The sequence below is a fragment of the Chlorocebus sabaeus genome, chromosome 12, assembly GCF_047675955.1.
Source record: "Chlorocebus sabaeus isolate Y175 chromosome 12, mChlSab1.0.hap1, whole genome shotgun sequence".
Classification (NCBI taxonomy): domain Eukaryota; kingdom Metazoa; phylum Chordata; class Mammalia; order Primates; family Cercopithecidae; genus Chlorocebus; species Chlorocebus sabaeus.
The window spans coordinates 68,701,854-68,721,463 of record NC_132915.1 but is presented as its reverse complement, the minus strand read 5'-3'; the positions used below and the strand labels follow the sequence as shown (position 1 = coordinate 68,721,463).

At 47.9% G+C, this 19,610-nt stretch overlaps 2 protein-coding genes across 5 annotated transcripts in view; one reads left to right on the top strand and one right to left on the bottom strand.

Moving 5' to 3' along the window:
* The window catches only part of GALNT12 (polypeptide N-acetylgalactosaminyltransferase 12), a 42,924-nt gene extending 38,536 nt beyond the window's left edge, over positions 1-4,388 (bottom strand). The window contains exon 1 of the mRNA XM_007968609.3: positions 3,960-4,388. Coding sequence (XP_007966800.1) covers positions 3,960-4,330 — 371 coding nt within the window. The 5' untranslated portion in view covers positions 4,331-4,388. The remainder of the gene's footprint in view (positions 1-3,959) is intronic.
* Positions 4,389-15,863: 11,475 nt separating this feature from the next.
* The window catches only part of ANKS6 (ankyrin repeat and sterile alpha motif domain containing 6), a 64,008-nt gene continuing 60,261 nt past the window's right edge, over positions 15,864-19,610 (top strand). For all 4 annotated transcript variants that reach the window (XM_037998201.2, XM_007968612.3, XM_007968613.3 and 1 more), the window contains exon 1: positions 15,864-16,267. In XM_037998201.2, coding sequence (XP_037854129.2) covers positions 15,909-16,267 — 359 coding nt within the window. In that variant the 5' untranslated portion in view covers positions 15,864-15,908. The remainder of the gene's footprint in view (positions 16,268-19,610) is intronic.

The window sequence follows — 19,610 nt, the reverse complement described above, 5'->3', positions numbered from 1 at the left end:
TAGCAAGGCATACTTTTGCTGAATTACCTGTTTAGAACCACTACGAGGCTGGGCATGGTGGCTCATGCCTGTAATCCCAGCACTTTGGGAGGCCAACACGGGCAGATCACCTGAGGTCAGGAGTTTGAGACCAGCCTGGCCAATATGGTGAAACCCCGTCTCTACTAAAAATACAAAAATTAGCCAGGTGTGGTGGCGCTTGCCTATAATCCCAGCTACTTAGAAGGTTCAGGCAGGAGAATGTCTTGAACCCAGGACAGGGAGGTTGCAGTGAGCCAAGATTGCACCATTGTACTCCAGCCTGGGCAACACAGCAAGACTCCATCTCAAAAAAAATAAATAAATAAATAACTACTTTGAGACTCTTTGCCATCCTAGCACCCAAATCCTGACCCCTGAACTCAGACACACATCTGCAACTATATTATTAACAAGTCTAAAATCAGAGCAAGTCAAGAAATACAAACACCGTGCTTTCCTTGACCAAATGGTTCACAGTTCTTCTGCCATGGTAGAGAATGGCTGGTGTTCACACATATGGTATCTCCATAGATATACCTGGAGAAATGTCCAGCCCTGAGGGCACTGTCTGTTACTCCACTCTTTCTCTTCTGCTAAATATCAAAATGCAAATGAGAATGATATTACAGTGATCATCTCGAGTTCCCCATATTCTATGAAAACTAAAACTTTTTGCAAATTTCAGTACAACAATATTAACAACCATTTCCTTGTGACACACCACTCAACTGACTATGATGTCATCACTGGCTTGAACTATATTTGACCTGTTATTAATCCTTACTTTGTCTAGTTCTGGTATTCTCCACGCCCTCAAAAGCACTCACCCTAAATCTTCTGACTCAGAAATCCACAGGCTCTAGGCCAGTAGCTTTCACCCGTGGTTGCGTATCAGATTCAGCCTAGGTCCTAGCCACAGAAATTCTGATTTCATTGTTCTGGGGAAGATTCCTGGCATCAATATATTTTTTAAAGTTCCCCAGGGCCACACACCCAGCTATCTTCTCCCCACTTTGATCTGCTATCATCTCAGAGTAAAAATTCCCCTTCTTTGCTGAGATGCTAGTCATACTATACTACTGTGCTTACTTACTATACTACCTATACTTACTATACTTATTTATATTAATATTAATACTTACTATGTTACCATGCAAGGAAGGATTCCTAGTCATCATGAGCCTCCTTCTCTTCAATTCAGTGCTGTAACTAACAAAACTATACTCGAATCCACTGACATGTAAATTATTAGAGTCATAGAGGGCCAAGGTCTATACTGGGTCTCACAGAACTAGGACCAGCACTCTGAAACGTCTTTTTAGTGGTCTGGCCTTCTTCAAGAAGGCAGAAACAGTACCACACCCTTCCGACACCAGGAAGAGCCAAACCAAATGGTCCCTTAGTCATTCCCCACTCCTTTCCTTTGGTAAAAGGCACTGCAGAGTAAAGACTTTCATTTAAAAGTCTAGGAAGCACAGCAAAATGTTAACAATGGTTCTCCCTGAGTGGTAGATTTATTGATTTTTTTTTTTTTTACTTTTCTGTTTCTCTGTGTATGCCAACATTTCTAGAGTGAATATGCATTGCTTTTATAATTAAAATAAACATAGAAATAATCGTACCCACCCAAAAAGGGGGGAATGAGTAAAAGATCTGGACTGTGGCTCTGTGTGACCTGGGTGTGTGGCTTTTCCTCTCTGGTTAGACTAGATGCTCCCTCAGGGCCCTCCTTCCTGCAACATTCAGGGACCTTCATTATCCCTCTGTTTATTAGACTCACAGGGAACCCCATACCCACACTGTGAACTCATGATCTGTCATTCAGGTTTCTCAGGCAAAATCTCAAGACCCTGATTAGCTCCTGGATGAACTGTAAGAAAAGTGAGATGCCACAAAAGACCCTGACCCTACTAACCACTCTGAAGTTACACTACCTCTCAAAGCCTGGCCCAACGGAGACCCACACAGCTCAGGTTCACCTTTCTCTCTGGCCGGGTAAGAATAACCCAACAGGCCTTCCTGCAGGAATTAGAAGCAGGAGGCATTCACACTCCTTATCATGCTGGGTTTGGCTTAACTTCTAGGGTCAATGCAACAGCAGGATCTACAAGCAAATCCTGGGAGGACACAGGGCAGCTGCGTCACCATGGAGACAGGTTACCATAAGCCCCACAGGTTGTCTGCAGTGTTTCAAAGAGATATTCACAACCTGGGACAATAAAGGAAGTTGGATCCAGGAAAGAAAAACTACAACCAATCCCTGGATGACTCTCAAAAGCAACCTCCTGAGTACATTCTTGGCAACAGGGAAAGGTGAAAAAAACTAAGATTTAAGCACACAGTGTGCTCCCAGGTACTGGTGCTTTATTAATTCCTAAGTTGTGTTATTTCCACTCACTTTTATGTAGAATGCATGGAGACTCACTTTTATGAGTTTCCTAGTTTGCAAATGGGGGGAAACCAAGGCTCTGAGAGGCTAAGTAGCTTGCCGGAGATCACAGAAGTGACAAGCAAAAGAGCCAGGATTTTATCTCCCCTGGGCTGGATTTAACCTGAAGCTGGGTATAACCTGAAAGCTTCCCCTCCACCTTGCCTCAGCGGGCACCCTCGGGGTTTTGAGGAGCTAAGCATGCATTAGGCTGGTGAGTGCAGGAACTACTATCAATCCTAACTAAGTCTTACTCAAAAAGACTAACAGTGAAAAATGCCTCAAGCAGAAGCATGAGGCTAGGCATGAGGAGATCCCCAAAACAGGGAGGACAGTGGAAACAGTGGGGCAGAGGTGGGGCATCCTCATTCCATCATTCATGGTCTCTCTGGCCAAGGTACCATGGAGCAGGCCCCCAAAATCCTGAGATCAGCATGGTGCCAAGTGGGCCAGGAGGGCCATAGTCCCTCCAGACCAGTCCTACCACATTCCAGCTGAGGGGCCTTGGGTGGGTCACCTATCTTTTCTGAACCTATTTCCACACTTGTAAAGCAGGAATGTCTTGGAGGGGAGAGGAGTGGCAGGTGCCTGGTGCACACAGCAGGCTGCCCCCACCAGCTCCGATGGGAACCCCCTCTTTGAGCCCTCTTTTCCTCAAAGTCTGTAAAGAGGGGGCTCAAAAAAGGACTTGGAAGATCCCTGACACCTCAAAGAAAAAGTGACAGCCCAGGAGGCTCAGGGGCAAAGGTGGAAGCAGCTGCCAGTCCTTCCTCCTGCTGCCAGCGTGTGCCCTGGATCCTCACCTAGGCAGGGGCACAACCTGCCCAGCCAGTAGCTCCAACAGGAACTAGGCCTCTTACCATGCTGGCTCCAGTCCAGCACCACCCACATGAGTGAGCTGGGGTGGATTACGGCCAGAAGGAGCCCTTCCCACCCCGTGCCCTTTCCCGCCTTCCTCCACCCAAAGCTCAGAAAGCCAATGCCCAGGGAGAGCGCAAGGAGGCTTTCTAGTGCTGAGGGGCCTTCTAGCCACCTTTCGCCTCACCTGTCCGGGGCTCCCTCGCATCCTGTTTGTCCCTTAGGCCCTGGGACACACAGATGAATGAATGGAGCCGGTCCCCGCCCGGAGTTGTCAGTTTCGCGGAGGCACTGCGAGCCGGGTAGGGCGGGGTTGTCCTGTGGGTGCTGGGGGGTCCTCGCCTTAAACCTGTCTGCTTAGCCCTGACCCCCACCTTTTCAGGGAGATGATAACTTCTTAAGGGGAAGGGAGTTAAGAGATCACTTAGTAACAGACTTGCCAATTTCTGGGATTTTTTTTTTTTTCTGCTTTCGTCTTTTTTACTTTCTTGCCTCCCCGCACCCATATGAGCTCTTACACTATCTTCTTCGGAGAGACTCAGGAAGACGTGCCATCCTGGAGACCCAGCTCCCCGCCCTGCCAATGCTCTGATGGAGAAACTGAGGCCCGGGGCTCTGAGGGCGGGCTTCCTCCCCCGAGATGTGCACTCACAGCGGGTTCCAGCGCTCGGGCAGGCGGCGGTGCAGTGAGATGCGGTCGCTGAGGTAGATGTTAATCTGGTGCAGCCGCACGCTCTCCTCCTGCAGCCGCAGCTCCTCGCCCTGCAGCTGCAGCCGCACCGCCTCGCCCCGCGCTCCCAGCGCGTTCGCGGGCACCGGCGGCCGCGGGAGGACCGGCTCTCGCCGCCCGAGGCGAGGGGTGCGAGGGGGTCCCGGATCCGCAGCCCTGGCCCCGGCCCCGTGCCGCGCCCGCAGCACCGAGCCCAGCCCGGCCAATGCCAGCAGCGCCAGCAGCACCAATAGCGCCTCGCGGCCGCGCCGCAGTCCCCGCGGGCAGCGCCGCCGCGCCGTGCGCCCCCACATGCGCCCGCCTATAGCGGCCAGCGCTCAGCGCGCCCCAAGGCGGCGGCGGAGGCCGGGACCCGGATCCCGGAACCGCCGCGCCGCCCCGCCCCCGGCCCGCCCCACCTGCGCACCGCCCCCTTTCCGTCCCGGCGCCCGCCAGCCAAGCGCAGCCCCCGGGGTGGCTCATTTTAGCTGGGTCCTCACGTGGGCTGGCTGAGACTTGCATCTTCCTTCTTGGGCTATGGTGCATTATTAAGGAGACAGTGGTGGTAAAACCCTTAGCGCCTGGCATATTGTAGGCGCTCAGTAAATGTTGGCTGAATGCACCCTGCAGGGTGCTATGAATTCTACTGCCATTATCTCATCTGATCTTTACACAGTCCAATAAAACAACCATGAACTAAGATTATGATTAATCTTAATATAAATTTTTTACAGATTTTTTTTGCAGATGAGGAGATGGAGGTGCGATGAGATCAACAGACACCACGCTGCCCCACTGACTCCTGCAGGCCCAGCCTCTGCCATACTCTGGAGTCCTTGAATAGCAAACCCTTGCCTGGCTCGCCTCGTGACCTCTGAGGCTAGGTGCAAAAGGCCATGAAGGCTGTACATGATAGTTCACACCTGTAATCCCAGGCCGAGGTAAGAGGATCACTTGAAGCCAGGAGCTTGAAACTAGACTGGTCAACACAGCAAGACTCCCATCTCTACAGAAAAATTTCATAATTAGCCAGGCATGGTGGCACGTGCCTATAGTGCCAGCTACTCAGGAGGCTAAAGCAGGAGGATTGTGTGAGCCCAGGAATTGGAGGTTACCGTGAACTATGCGCCCTGCGCTGCAGCCTGGGTGACAGAGCGAGATCCTGTTTCTATTAAACAACAACCAAAAAAGGCCATGAAGCTGCTGCCTTGTTCATGAGATCACTGCTGTGGGAACCTTGAGCTGCCAGGGGCGAAGTAAGTCTAATGGAGTAGACAAATATTAAAAAGATAATTAGAACTGTGTTAAGTGTTTTGAAGAAGAATTACAGGGCAGTAAAAGGGCTTAGAATAGTAGAACTTGATCTAGTTTGGGGGGTTTGGAAAGCTTCTCTGATGAAGTAATGTTTACACAGATATCTGAATGCAAAAGTGATAGCAGAGATTTCAAATCATATCTTAAATTAATCTGGAACTTCCTCTGCTGGTGTCTAGCTCAGGGAAAAGAATTGTTCTACATCCCCTGTAGAAGGATAAAGTGTAAGCTGTATTTTTGTTGTTGTTTGTTTTACCATGGGAAGTTGGTCCAAAGCTTTTTATCAAATATTCTCAAGGAGACCAGAAGCCCAGAAAGTTTAAAAAGCACAAATCTGGTCCAATTCTCTCATTTGACAAATGCGGGGTCTGAGATACAGGGTGGGGAGAGGACCTTGAACTTGGCGGCTTAGGTAGAAGTAGAATCTAACTTGCTGTTGTTTTCACACAACCTCTGGCTACTGGTATCCCCAGAAGAAATTTCCCTCAGGTTCCAGGAGGGGGATGGGTTTTGGGGTGAACCCTAGAAAGCAACTCCCACTCAGGACAACCTGCTGCTAATATTAGACTAGAGGGAAGTGGCTCTGCCCACAGTGCTCAGGGCCCCACCTGCTTCCCACGCATAATAGAGTCTGCTGGTTAATGCCAGAAGGTGGATGTGATAGGTTGGCCTGGACCTGAGCCCTTTGGCCTCTGTTCAGACACCCAACACATTTAAGATCTGCGGTCAGATTAGAAAACAGACAAGGATTACAATTCATAATGTCTTGGATCCGCTATTGGAATGCTTCTCAATAGAGGTTCAGATGCAGAGAAAAGAGCAATGCAATTAGGCCTTACAAGACATGGGCTCAAGCCCCAGGTAATAGATAAAAGCTGTTGTTTACTGAGCACCCACTGTGTGCTGTAAACTGCTGGACTTTCTTTTTTGTGTACTTTCTCATTTCCCCCTATGACAACCTTGCAAGGTTGACAGATGAGAAAACGTCTAGGCTCAAGAGAAGGGAAGCGACTTACCCAAGGTTACAGAACATGCAAGCGGCAGAGGGAGGATTTGTATCTGGGTCTCCTGACTCCCAGGCGAGGATTTCCCACCACACCACTCGCTGTTGGGCAGGCTGCAATGAGATCCAAAGGCAGCTTAGCTTAGGGGGTCGGAACACAACCTTGGAGCCCACTTGCCAGAGCTCAACCCAGCCCCATCACCAATTGTTACTTTACTTATCTCGGCTCAATTTGCTCATGTATTAATTGGTGATATAACGATAGCACCACCTGAACAGGGTTGTTGGGAAGATTGAGTGATACAGTCTACACAGTCAGCCTCCTGGGGCACAAAACAGAGTGGAGAGAGTGTCAGCAGGGCAAATGGAAGATGTCCAGCACCTTACTGCGCGAAGCGTGATATTTAGAACAGAAACATTGGTACCACCTGGGAGCTTGCTGGAAATCTAGCATCTTTTCAACAGAGGTAAAGCCCTTGGGTTGGTTGCTATTTTTAGGGGGCTTATCTGTTCACTAACTGTACCATGTTATGTCATCGGCTGCTCACCAACAAGTAGATTTCTCTAGAAGGCACTTTTAATTTGTCATATTAGCTCTCTTCATAGGAGTTATTACATTCCTTTTAGAGTTTAATATGATCTATGGTAGATGTGGTATTTCAAATATTAGTGAGGAACATGTGCCTAATTCAAGTAATAATTGGGACAACTTGATAACCATTTGGAAAAAATTCAAATCAAGTCCCATTGGAAAAAATTCAAACCAAGTCCCAACATCACACTTTACATCAAAATAAGTTCCAAATGATCTAAAGATGCCACAGTAAATAAGAAAAAAAGGGAAGGAAGGAAGGAAGGAAGAAAGGAAAGAAGGAAGGAAGGAAGGAATTTAATGATAAAAGTATTAAAAGAGAAAAACCAGAGACCAAATGGAAAATATTTCTAAATGTGACTATATAAAAAATTTTTGAATTCTGTAAGGCTTCCAGTATAATAGAAAGTCCAGAAACAAAAGGCAAGTCAGAGAAAGATATTTGCAGATACCTTTACCCAGTGTGTGAATCAACAGGGAAATGAAGAGAACAAACAGAAATAAGGGCAAAGGATTTGAATAGACAGTTCCCACCCAAAAGGATATAAATGGTTTATACATGTATAAACATATACTCAATCTCTCTAAAATACATACAAAATAAACCTACCCTGAAATATTTTTTCACCTATCAGACTGGCAAAAATGAAAAAGGTTATTAATTCCAGTGTTGGTAAGGATGTGAAAAAAAACACTCTCATCCACTGTTGGTAGGAATGCAAACTAGTATAATCTTTTGGAAAGCAACTAGGTCATATTTATTAGAAATGTTAATATTAACATCTTTTTGATTTTGCAATTCCACATCTAGGAATCTGTCCAACAAACATAGACTCATAAGTGCTAAAAAGATATGCATACAAGGAAGCTTATGGCAGTATTGTATACAAAAGCAAAAAGTTGGAAAAAACCCAAATTTCCATCAAGAGATTATAAAATAAAATATTGCACATCCATACAATACCATAATATACCACAGTGCTATTTACAAGCATGAGTTAGTTGTAGGCATTTAACACACACATGTGTTCAAGATGCATTGTAAAGAAAAGAGAAGCAAGTCGTAGAGCTATATGAATAGTATGATCCTATTTTTGTAAAATAATATATATTAACACATGAAAGGGGAAAAAATCTAAAGGAATATTTACCAAACCGTTAACTATATTATATTTACTTTTGATGGGTGAGATTCTGTGGTCCTTTCACTTTTGTTCCATTTATTTGTTTTTTTCAACAAATATTTATTGATCACCTACCATCTGGGAGCCAGTGTGCTAGATTCTGGGGATTTGAGGTAAACAATGTCCAAAGTCATTGATTTCAAGGAGTTTATATTCTATATTTCTACAACATCAGAATTCTTTAAAACAATCATTACCTTATTAGGGAAAAAAACACATTTAGAGTAAATATTGTACTCTTTCGAGATTATTTGACTTCTAAGCCTTTCTTATCTCCTGCCTAATCCACTCTATCAGTCTCTGGTCCTCCTGTCCCCCTGCTCTCTCCTTCCAATATGTTTCCTCCTTTTTCCTACAATGACCTAGACCCCACCCATCATTTCTGCCCAACTTGTAGCCAAGCTCTCCCATGAAGCTGTCAGTGGCATCCTCCAAACTGTGATATCTTCTTTTAAATTGATGATGAAAACTCATAGACCCCACTGTTCTGCAGTCATGTGGGATACCCTGGGAGCCATGAGGCCATGTTTCTATCATTCAACACACATAATGCCTAGCACACAGAAGGTACTTAATAAATGCTGGCTGAGCCTGGTACCGTGGCACACACCTACAGTCCCAGCTACTCAGGAGGGTAAGGCAAAAAGATCACTGGAGCCCAGGAATTTGAAGCTGCAGTGCACTATGATGGTGTCTATGAATAGCCTCTACACTCCAGCCTGGGCAATAAAGCAAGACATCATATCTAAACAATTCAAAATTAAGAAAAAAATTTAATTTAAAAAAGTTGGTTGAGGCCGGGTGCGGTGGCTCAAGCCTGTAATCCCAGCACTTTGGGAGGCCGAGACGGGCGGATCACGAGGTCAGGAGATGGAGACCATCCTGGCTAACCCGGTGAAACCCCGTCTCTACTAAAAAATACAAAAAACTAGCAGGGTGAGGTGGCGGGCGCCTGTAGTCCCAGCTACTCGGGAGGCTGAGGCAGGAGAATGGCGTAAACCTGGGAGACGGAGCTTGCAGTGAGCTGAGATCTGGCCACTGCACTCCAGCCTGGGGGACAGAGCGACACTCCGTCTCAAAAAAAAAAAAAAAAAAAGTGTTGGTTGAATGGAATTCTGTTGGCAATGAGATGCATTGCTTAGATCACCCTTCAGGGGAACCTTTTAGGGGAAACATGGTTGACTGCGAGCTCCCAGTGGCTATGCCTTTGGATCCTTTGTGGTATCCTCTGGCTACTCCCAGTGAATGACCGAGCATGGTGTAGTACCAGAACCTGGCCACATCTGCATGATATAGGACACAACCCGTGCTTGGGAATCCCCCATCTGCCTGGCTGAGACTTTCCCTCCTCACTTCCCACTCTCCTTTCTCAAGTATCAGACCTGCATCATGGTTTGAGGGCTCCCCATCCCTTTTCCCCCACTTTCCCTTTTCCCTCTTTTTTTTTTGAGATGGCGTCTCACTCTGTCGTCCGGGCTGGAGTGCAGAAGCGTGATCTCTGCTCATTGTAACCTCCGCCTCCCAGGTTCCAGCGATTCTCATGCCTCAGCCTACCAAGTAGCTGGGATTACAGGCGCGCACCACCACACCTGGCTAAATTTTTTTGTATTGTAGTAGAGATGGAGTTTCACCATATTGGCCAGGCTGGTCTCGAACTCCTGACCTCAAGTGATCCACTCACCTTGGCCTCCCAAAATGCTAGGATTACACACTTTACCTCTTTATCTTTTGTAGGTATTTTTCCCAGAAACAAACAAATAAACAAACAAACATCTAGGCATCTGATTCTTAGAGGATCCAAACCAACACAGGAACCAATGAAAAAATAAAAAAAAGCTGGAAGAGAATTCATAAACAATAAGGCTATAGCTATACTTGCATAGAAAGATGTGCTGGATCTGTGCTTCACAAACTTTAATGTATGGTATGGTGAGTCACCTGGGGATCCTGTTGAAATGCCAGATCTGGTTAAGGAGGTCTGATGTAGGCCCAAGATGCCACATTTCTAACAAGCTCCCTGGTGATACCAGTGCTGCTGGTCCAAGAACCCCAGATTGAGCAGCAAGGTGGCAGATATCGTCCATTGGTCCCTGCTGTTTCTTTTCACCCTGTTCTGTGCCCTGGGAGGCTGACTGCATGAACTGTATCAGCAGGCTCCAAGCCTCTAGCTTCCAGTAGGGTTTACTAATGAGGAGCACTGGCAGGAGATCAGAGGGCAGGAGCGGAGTGAGGTCAGAGGTTTTTATTCATCTGAGGATAGCTCCCTACTGAGTTGCTGTGGGTTGACTCTGTCCCTCTATCAAAGGCTGTAGCTCCTATCAGGTAGGTCTCTGCAGTTTTCTCTCTTGCAGAATTCCAGTATCTGCTCTCCCCTTATCCCCTTCAGGCCTGGGGTGGTAACAGCTCTCTACTATTACCAGCCCTGGAGTACTGCACCATCCCTCGTGGCTCTTAGTAAATCCTGCCTATACTTCTGTAAATGGTCCTTTAGTAAGCATTCCCCAGCTCCTCAGCCAAGTGTGCCATCTGTTTCCTGGTGGGACCCTGGCTGCTACAAGCGCTGTCCAATGCAGTATTTCTATAAGAGCAGAAAACTGGAAACAAGCTAACTGTGCCTTGTTTCTGTTTGTTTGTTTGTTTGTTTGAGAGTCTTGCTCTGTCACCCAGGCTGGAGTGCAGTGGCACAATCTCAGCTTACTGTAACCTCTGCCTCTCAGGTTCAAGTGATTCTTGTGCCTCGCCATCTAGGTAGCTGGGATTACAGGCATGTGCCACCACATCTGGTTGTTTTTTTTTCTTTTTTTTTGTATTAGAGATGGGATTTCGCCATGTTGGCCAGGCTGGTCTCGAACTCCTGGCCTCAAGCAGTTCACCCACCTTAACCTCCCAAAGTGCTGGGATTACAGGCATGAACCATCACACCTGGACTCAACTGTGCCTTATTCTAAAATGACTAAATGGGCTGGGCGCACTGGTTCACACCTGTAATCCCAGCACTTTGGGAGGCCGAGGCAGGTGGGTCACTTGAGGTCAGGAGTTCAAGACCAGCCTGGCCAACATGGCGAAACCCCGTCTCTACTAGAAATGCAAAAATTAGCTTGGCGTGGTGGCGGATGTCTGTGATCCCAGCTACTAGCGAGACTGAGGCAGGAGAATCGCTTGAACTCAGGAGGCAAAGGTTGCAGTGAGCCAAGATCACACCACTGCACCCTACCTGGATGACAGAGTGAGACTCCATTTCAAAAAATAAAATAGAAATAAATAAAAATGATTAAATAAATTATAGTATATCTGCCGAATGGTGTTTCGTGCAATCATTTCTTTATTTTTATTATTAATTTTTTTTGGAGATGGAGTCTCACTCTGTTGCTCAGGATAGAGTGCAGTGGTGCGATCTCGGCTCACTGCAACCTCCACCTCCCAGGTTCAAGCAATTCTTCTGCCTTAGGCTCCCGAGTAGCTGGGATTATAGGCACACGCCACCACGCCTGGCTTATTTTTTTTTGTATTTTTAGTAGAGACGGGGTTTCACTGTGTTGCCCAGGCTGGTTTCGAACGCCTGAGCTCAGGCAATCTGACTGCCTCAGCCTCCCAAAGTGCTAGGATTGTTACAGGCATGAGCCACATCGCTGGGCTGCAACCATTTTTTAAAAATGTAGCAGTCTGTATTTACCTACATGGAAAGGTATTTACCTACATGGAAAGACATTTGTTAATGGAAAAAGAAAAAAGAAAAAAAAAAAGCAAGATTCAGAATAGCATGCGTAGTATGAACCCATTCATTTACAAAAATAGTAAATTATCCATTTGTTAAGGCTTGGAATGCAAATGACTACAATGCTCCTCAAAATAAACCTCACCAGAAAGAATGTGGGGAGGGATTTTCTAACTTAGTCTCTTTCTATCACTTGGTTCTGCTTTCTTTTGTGGTGACTTCACTCAGGCAGGCTGTCTTCAGGTGGTGGCAGAGTGAGCACCAGTTTGGCTTACAATATCCTGACATCCTGATAGCTGGCAACCTCAGCAGAGAGGACCTCATTCTCAATTGCTTTAGCAAAAATCCTGGGCTGGGCTGGGCACGGTGGCTCATGCCTGTAATCCCAGCACTTTGGGAGGCTGAGGGAGGAAGATCACTTGAGGTCTGGAGTTTGAGGCCAGCCTGGACAACATGGTGAAACCCCGTCTCTACTAAAAATACAAAAAATAGCCGGGCATGGTGGCAGGTGCCTGTAATCCCAGCTACTCGGGAGGCCAAGGCAGAGAACCACGTGAACCCAGGAGACAGAGGTTGCAGTTTGCGGGGATTGTACCGCTGAACCCCAGCCTGGGAGAGAGAGTGAGACTCCATCTCAAAAAAAAAAAAGTCCTGGGCTGAAGTCAATCAGGATATGTGCTAACCACTGAAGCACATAGACTGTGAGTACGGGAGAAAGGCTTCCCAAAAGAAAAAGGGTGTCTGGAGAGAATATTTCATAGCAGACATTTGTTATCCTTTTTGACTGCCCAGCATCTGAACTCCCTTCCTAGATTTGGGAGTCCCCTACCTTCTGAGGCAGAAACTACTTCCCACTATTATATGAGCACATGACCAAAGTTGGGCCAATCAGGCACTCCCACCTCAGCCTCTGAATCTGAAGCCAGTAACACCAAAAAGGGCCTGAACCAACCCCATCTTCCTGCAGGGTGCACGTGTGGCATGAGATTTGGGTCACTGTTCCTGGCTTTGGGGCCTCCAGAACTGGTTCTCAGGCTCTCATGGATCTGTGAGCTACAGAAGAACCTTGTAGTAAATCCTGTAGCTTTTCCAGCACCTTGAACAGTGTCTGGACATAGCAGGCACTCAATACATATTTGTTGAGAACGGAAGACCAGAGTCCTACTCACAGCTCTCCTGCAGAATAGTCGTGGAGTCTTTGGCAAGACACAACCTCTTTGTGCCTCAGTTGCCTCCTCTGTAACCTAGGGATGATCATCTGGGCCCTCCCCAGTGGCTGGCAGGCCTGCAATGAAGATCAAATGTGGGTCTCCAACTTTAGAGTGCATCAGAATCACCCAGAGGGCTTGTTAAAATATACGTTGCTGAACCCACACCCAGAATTTCTGATTCAGTAGATCTGGGGTAGGGCCAGAAAAATCTGCATTTGTAACAGTGTTGCAGCTGGTGCTGGTGCTGCTGCTGTGTGGGACACACTTCAAGGACCGCTGATAAAGAGAGAGAAGGTATTTCATTTTCTTTGTGATCATTGTAAATGAGGTTGTATTCTTAATTTTGTTCTCAGCTAGAATGTTATTGGTGTATTGAAATGCTATTGCTTTTTATATATTGATTTTCTGTCCTGAATTTGTTTATCATTTCCAGGAGCCTTTTGGCAAAGTCTTTAGGGTTTTCTATGTATAGATTAATACTATTGGCAAAGAGAGAGAGTTTGACTTTTTCTTTTCCTATTTGAATGCCTTTTATTTTTTTCTCTTACCTGGTTGTCTGGCTAGGACGTCCAGTACTATGTTGAATAGGAGTGGTGAGAGTCTTCTTTCAGTTCTCAAGGGGAATGGTTCCAGCTTTTACCTATTTAATATGATGTTGGCTATGGGTTTGTCATAGATGGCTGTTATTATTTTGAGGTATGTTCCTTCAATACTTAATCTGTTTTGAGGGTTTTTATTATAAAGGGATGTTGGATTTTATTGAAGGTCTTTTCTGCATCTATTGAGATGATTATATGGTTTTCATTTTTGATTCTGTTTATATGGTGAATCACATGTATTGATTTGCGCATGTTGCGCCAACCTTGCATTCCAGAAATAAAGCCTACTTGATCATGGTGAATTGACGTTTTGATGTGCTGCTGGATTCTGTTTGTAGTATTTCATTGAGGACTTTTGCAGCTATGTTTATCAGGAATATTGGCCTGAAGTTTTCTTTTTTCGTTGTGTCTCTGCAAAGGACATGAACAGACACTTCTTAAAAGAAGACGTACAAGCAGCCAACAAACATATGAAAAAATGGTCAACATCATTCATCATCAGAGAAATGCAAATCAAAACCATAATGAGATATCATCTACACCAGTCAGAATGTCAATTATTAAAAAGTCAAAAAACAATAGGTGCTGGTAAGGCTGTGAAGAAAACAGACTGTTGGTGGGAATGCAAACTAGTTCAGCCACTGTGAAAAGCAGTTTGGAGATTTCTCAAAGAACTTAAAATAGAACTACTATTTGACCCAGCACTCCTACTACCAGGTATATACCGAAAGGAAAATAATTCTTTCTATCAAAAAGACACCTGTATGTTCACTGCAGTGCCGTTTATAGTAGCAGGGATATGGAATCAACGTAAGTGCCCATCAACAGTAGATTGGATAAAGAACATGTGGTACAGAGTCAGATGTAATGGCTCACACCTGTAATCCTGGCACTTTGGGAGGCCACAGCGGGCGAATCACTTGAGCTCAAGAGTTTGAGACCAGCCGGGCAACATGGTGAAACCCTGTCTCAACCAAAAATACAAAAAATTAGCTGGGTGTGGTGGCACTTGCCTGTAGTCCTAGCTACTCGGGAGACTGAGGTGGGAGGATTGCTTGAGCCTTGGAGGCAGAGGTTGCAGTGAGTAGAGATTGCATGATTGCACTCCAGCCTGGGTGACACCGCAAGACAGAGAGAGAGAGAAAGAGAGGGAGGGAGGAAGGGTGATAGGGAGGAAGCGGGATAGGTAGGGAGGGAGGGAGGTAAGAGAGGGAAGGAAGGAAAGAAATGTGGTGCATATACACGATGGAATAAGAGAATACTACGGAATACTATGAAGCCATAAAAATGAACGAAATCATGTCCTTTGCAGCAACATGGATAGAGCTGGAGGCCATTATCCTAAGCGACCTAACAAGAACAGAAAACCAAATACTGCATGTTCTCACTTGTAAGTGGGAGCTAAACATTGAGTACACATGGACACAAAGATGGGAACAATAAACGCTGGGGATCGCTAACCAGGGAGGGATAGAGGGGACTCTAGGTTGAAGAACCTATGGTGGGTATTATGCTTACTGCCTGGGTGACGGGATCGTTGGGACCCCAAGCCTCAGCGTCGCGCAATGTACCCATGTAACAAACCTGCACGTGTACCCTTTAATCTATAACAAAAGTTGAAATAAAAGAGAGAGAAAAGGTACAGGAGACGCTTGTAGCCCCAGCAGCCCGGCCCAGATGAAGGAGGGGCATTAAGGGCACTGCAGGACACTGTGAGGAAACAATAAACCCACTCGTTCCTTAATTCAGCCTCTTCCTTATTCTGGAAGCGCAGGTTCAGTGCCAGAGGCTGGGGTGGGGTCAGCGGAGCCCGCTAGTAAAGTCAAGGCCCATGCAGCTGCGGACTCAGACCCGGGCCCAGGGCCCTGGCCGCAGCGTGAAGAGGGGATGGGGTCGCCACTCCCACCTCTGCCCTGGCAGGAAGTCTCTGGAGCTCCGGGACAGGGCGGCGAGCGGGCGCCGAAGAGGCAGAAGGGGACATGCGGGCCTGCAGCGAGGGCTCCTCTGAGCTTCCCTGGACTCCCGAGTGCGGGCACTGGAGGTGCGCAGCCCTGGCCTTGGCGCGCTTCTGGCACACAGTAGGCGCGCGGCCCTGGCTCCAGCGCGCTCCCGGCACACAGTAGGCGCGCAGCCCCGGCCTCGGCGCGCTCCCGGCACACAGTAGGCGCGCGGCGCGGGCGGGCGGCCGGAAGGGGGCGCCGGCGGGCGGTATCCGGGGGCGGAGCCGACGCGGCCGGTAGGGCTGACGGGCGCGGGCCGCGCGTGGCGGCGGCGATGGGCGAGGGCGGGCTGCCCCCGGCCTTCCAGCTGCTGCTGCGCGCGTGTGACCAGGGCGACACGGAGACCGCGCGGCGGCTGCTGGAGCCGGGGGCGGCGGAGCCAGCCGAGCGCGGCGCGGAGCCGGAAGCGGGCGCGGAGCCGGTGGGGGCCGAGGCGGCCGGGCCCGGGGCCGCCGCAGCGGCGGCAGTCGGGGCTCTGGTGCCCGTGGACTGCTCGGACGAGGCGGGCAACACCGCACTGCAGTTCGCCGCGGCCGGGGGCCACGAACCGCTGGTGCGCTTCCTGCTGCGCCGCGGTGCCTCGGTCAACAGCCGCAACCACTACGGCTGGAGCGCGCTCATGCAGGCGGCCAGGTGAGGCGGCGGGGCTCGGGGGCCCGGGACGCGGCCCCCGGCGGCCGGATCTCCCCGGCGGCCAGATGTCCCGGGAGGTAAAGAGTTAAGGACTCCTTAGAGTTGGAATGGTAAACTTTGAGTAGTCTTTGGTAAACTTTGAGCATAGAAGTGGAAATACTTTCGTGTTAACATAAAATCAGATTCTTAGAAACTTTGGCCTTTCAGGGTTGAATCTGGAGACAGCGAACAGAATCGTAGAGACTTAGAACCTTAGAGATTTAATTCATTTCTTTCTTTCTTTTTTTTTTTTTTTTTGAGATGGAGTCTGGCTCTGTCGCCCAGACTGGAGTGCAGTGACGCGATCTCAACTCTCTACAAGGTCCTCCTCCCTGGTCCATGCCATTCTCCTGCCTCAGCCTCCCGAGTAGCTGGGACTACAGGCGCCCGCCACCACGCCCGGCTATTTTTTTTTTTTTAGTAGAGGCGGGGTTTCACCGTGTTAGCCAGGATAGTCTTGATCTCCTGACGTTGTGATCCTCCCGCCTCAGCTTCCCAAAGTGCTGGGATTACAGGCGTGAGCCACCGCGCCCAGCCTGATTTAATTCATTTCTCATTGCAGTAAGGGTTTCCTCAGAACCTGGTTTCCCTTCCTGGCTTGGCGTTGAGGATGCTCCGAGACCCGGCAGAGTCACCACCCAGGGCAGTGGTGGACAGGCCAGGCAAAGGAACGAGCTTGACCGGAAAGGTTTGAGTAGCTCTGGGGGCAGTTGACCCATTTTGGAGACGTTGGGGAAGGTTTCTGGTAGAAATGATGTTTACATCCACGTGGAGATAACCTCCACGTGGATGCCTGAGAATTAGCCAGGACAGAACAAGTGGGATGTGGGAAGGGCATGATGGGAGGCCCATGCAAAGGCTTGGGTGCACGAGCTGGTAGGACTGGTAGCATTATGTATGAGTAGAATGATGTACTAGTACCCCCTGGAGAGAAGGCAGATGCCAGGGAATGGGGGGAGGGGGGCGCTGAGGAATTTACTGAGTGAGGTTTGTGACTGCAGCGCTAACATGCCTCAGAGTGTCTCGGAGACCCCTGATCACCAGTTTTAACCAAGTTCTGCAGGATAGTCTGAGCCTGGGTATTTTAAAATGTGCTGTTCCTCAGTTGGTGTGACACCGACTATATATTCAGGTAGCATCTCTGCCTGTGTTGAGTTGTGCTCCAGCTTTCTGCTGCGTAATTCATACCAAAAGCTCAAGTTGAGGAGTAGTATGCATGGAAGATTTCCAGAAGGATGTATAGTGTGTCTGTCCCTCAGTTCGGGGTCGGCAAATGCATGACCCATGTGCTGACACCTTCCAGCCTTGCGCTCTTCTTCCTTGGATCTGGATATGCCCCAGAATCCTGCTCAAAACCGCACCCCTGGCAGTCACCACACTGGGTCTAAGTGAGCATCTATTTATCATCCCAGCTCTCTGTGTGCATGAAGCCAGACTATCAGACACCTTGTGCTTTTGGGCTCTTGTAGATGTTTTAGTATTAGAAATGGTGACGTTAGTGTTTTTTCCTTTTTTTTTTTTTTTTTTTTTTTTTTTTGAGACGGAGTCTCGCTCTGTCACCAGGCTGGAGTGCAGTGGTGCGATCTCGACTCACTGCAACCTCCGCCTCCCGGGTTCAAGCGATTCTCCTGCCTCAGCCTCCCAAGTAGCTGGAATTACAGGCACGTGCCACCACGCCCGTGCCACCCTGCGCAGCTAATTTTTGTATTTTTAGTAGAGACAGGGTTTCACTATGTTGGCCAGGCTGGTCTCGATCTCTTGATTTTGTGATCCACCTGCCTCAGCCTCCCAAAGTGCTGCAATTACAGGTGTGAGCCACCGCGATCTGCCATGTTTTTTCCTGTTCTTAAAATAACAGGTAACCTTTGGCTGGGTGCGGTGTCTCACGCCTGTAATCCCAGCACTTTGGGAGGCTGAGGCGGGCAGATCACGAGGTCAGGAGATCGAGACCAGCCTGGCCAACATAGTGAAACCCTGTCTCTACTAAAAATGCAAATGTTAACTGGGCGTGGTGGCGTGGGCATGGTGGCACGCGCCTGTAGTCCCAGCTACTCAGGAGGCTGAGGCAGGAGAATCGCTTGAACCCAGGAGGCGGAGGTTGCAGTGAGCTGAGATCCTGCCACTACACTCCAGCCTGGCAACAGCAAGACTCTATCTCAAAAAAAAAAAAGTGACCTTTATTGAGCACCTACTTTCAGTCAAGCACTGTGCTAAGTGCTTTAAATGAATTAACTCATTTGATCTATACAAAACCTTAGGAAGGAGGTATTATTGTCATCCTCATTTCATAGATGAGGAATTGAGGAACAGAGAAGTTAAGTAACTTGCCTAAGTCACATAGCTACCAAGTCGCCAGACAGATGCACACCTAGGGAGGTGACTCCAGAGCCTGTGCTCCCAGCCACGAATCCTGTAACTGATAGTTTCCCTCTTGATGTTGGTGGCGAGGAAGCGGCTTGCCAAATTTGCCCAAGACTTCTCTCCTACGGACAGGGTTGCATAGTGTTTACCTTCCTTCCCTACCCTTCGTTTCCTGCCTGCCAGTGGGGCAGAGCTGGACTCTCAGCCCGGTGCTTTGAGAGGGGAAAATGTGTGCCAGCTCTTTAAACACAGGTGTTAATTGCTGAAATTCATCGGTAATCACAGCACCTGTTCAGAAAGCCCCTGGCATGCCCATCTCCAGCAGTTACCTATTAGAAACTTAGCCTCCACAACATTATCTCAGCCTTGCTTGAATCCTTTTTTATTTTCCGCATAGTTGAGTGCTCTCTTGGGCTACTCACTAATTCAGAAAACATTCCAAATTTCACTATTTCTGCTCTAATTCAGCCCTTTTTTGCTCCTTAAAAATTGTTTATACTGGAGCTTCGATTTTGAGTCCAGGTTCAACTTTTGACTTTATCACGTTCAAATTGAGAGGCTTTAGATTAATTGCTTTCCACTGTAATCTTCAGTTTCCTAATCTGTGAGTTTATCTCGGGGTTTATTAAGATCAAATGAGATAAAAATGTGACAGCACTTTGTAATCTGCTGTTAGGGATTATGCTAGATCTTATCTCATGCTCGATAACTAAATAGTGTAATCCTTTAGAAATCTCTGCTACAGTAGAGGATACACCAGTTCTTCAGTGATTTCCACTGCTCACCTCTGGACCTTCCCCTATGTGGTTATGCCATTTATGCATTCATTTACTCAGCTAGTTTGACAAAATTTACTGAGCCCTGATGTGGATCAGCCACTATGGTAGGGGCTGGGGAAACAACATGCCTAGAACCCTGTCCTGTCCTTGGAGAGCCCGCCACT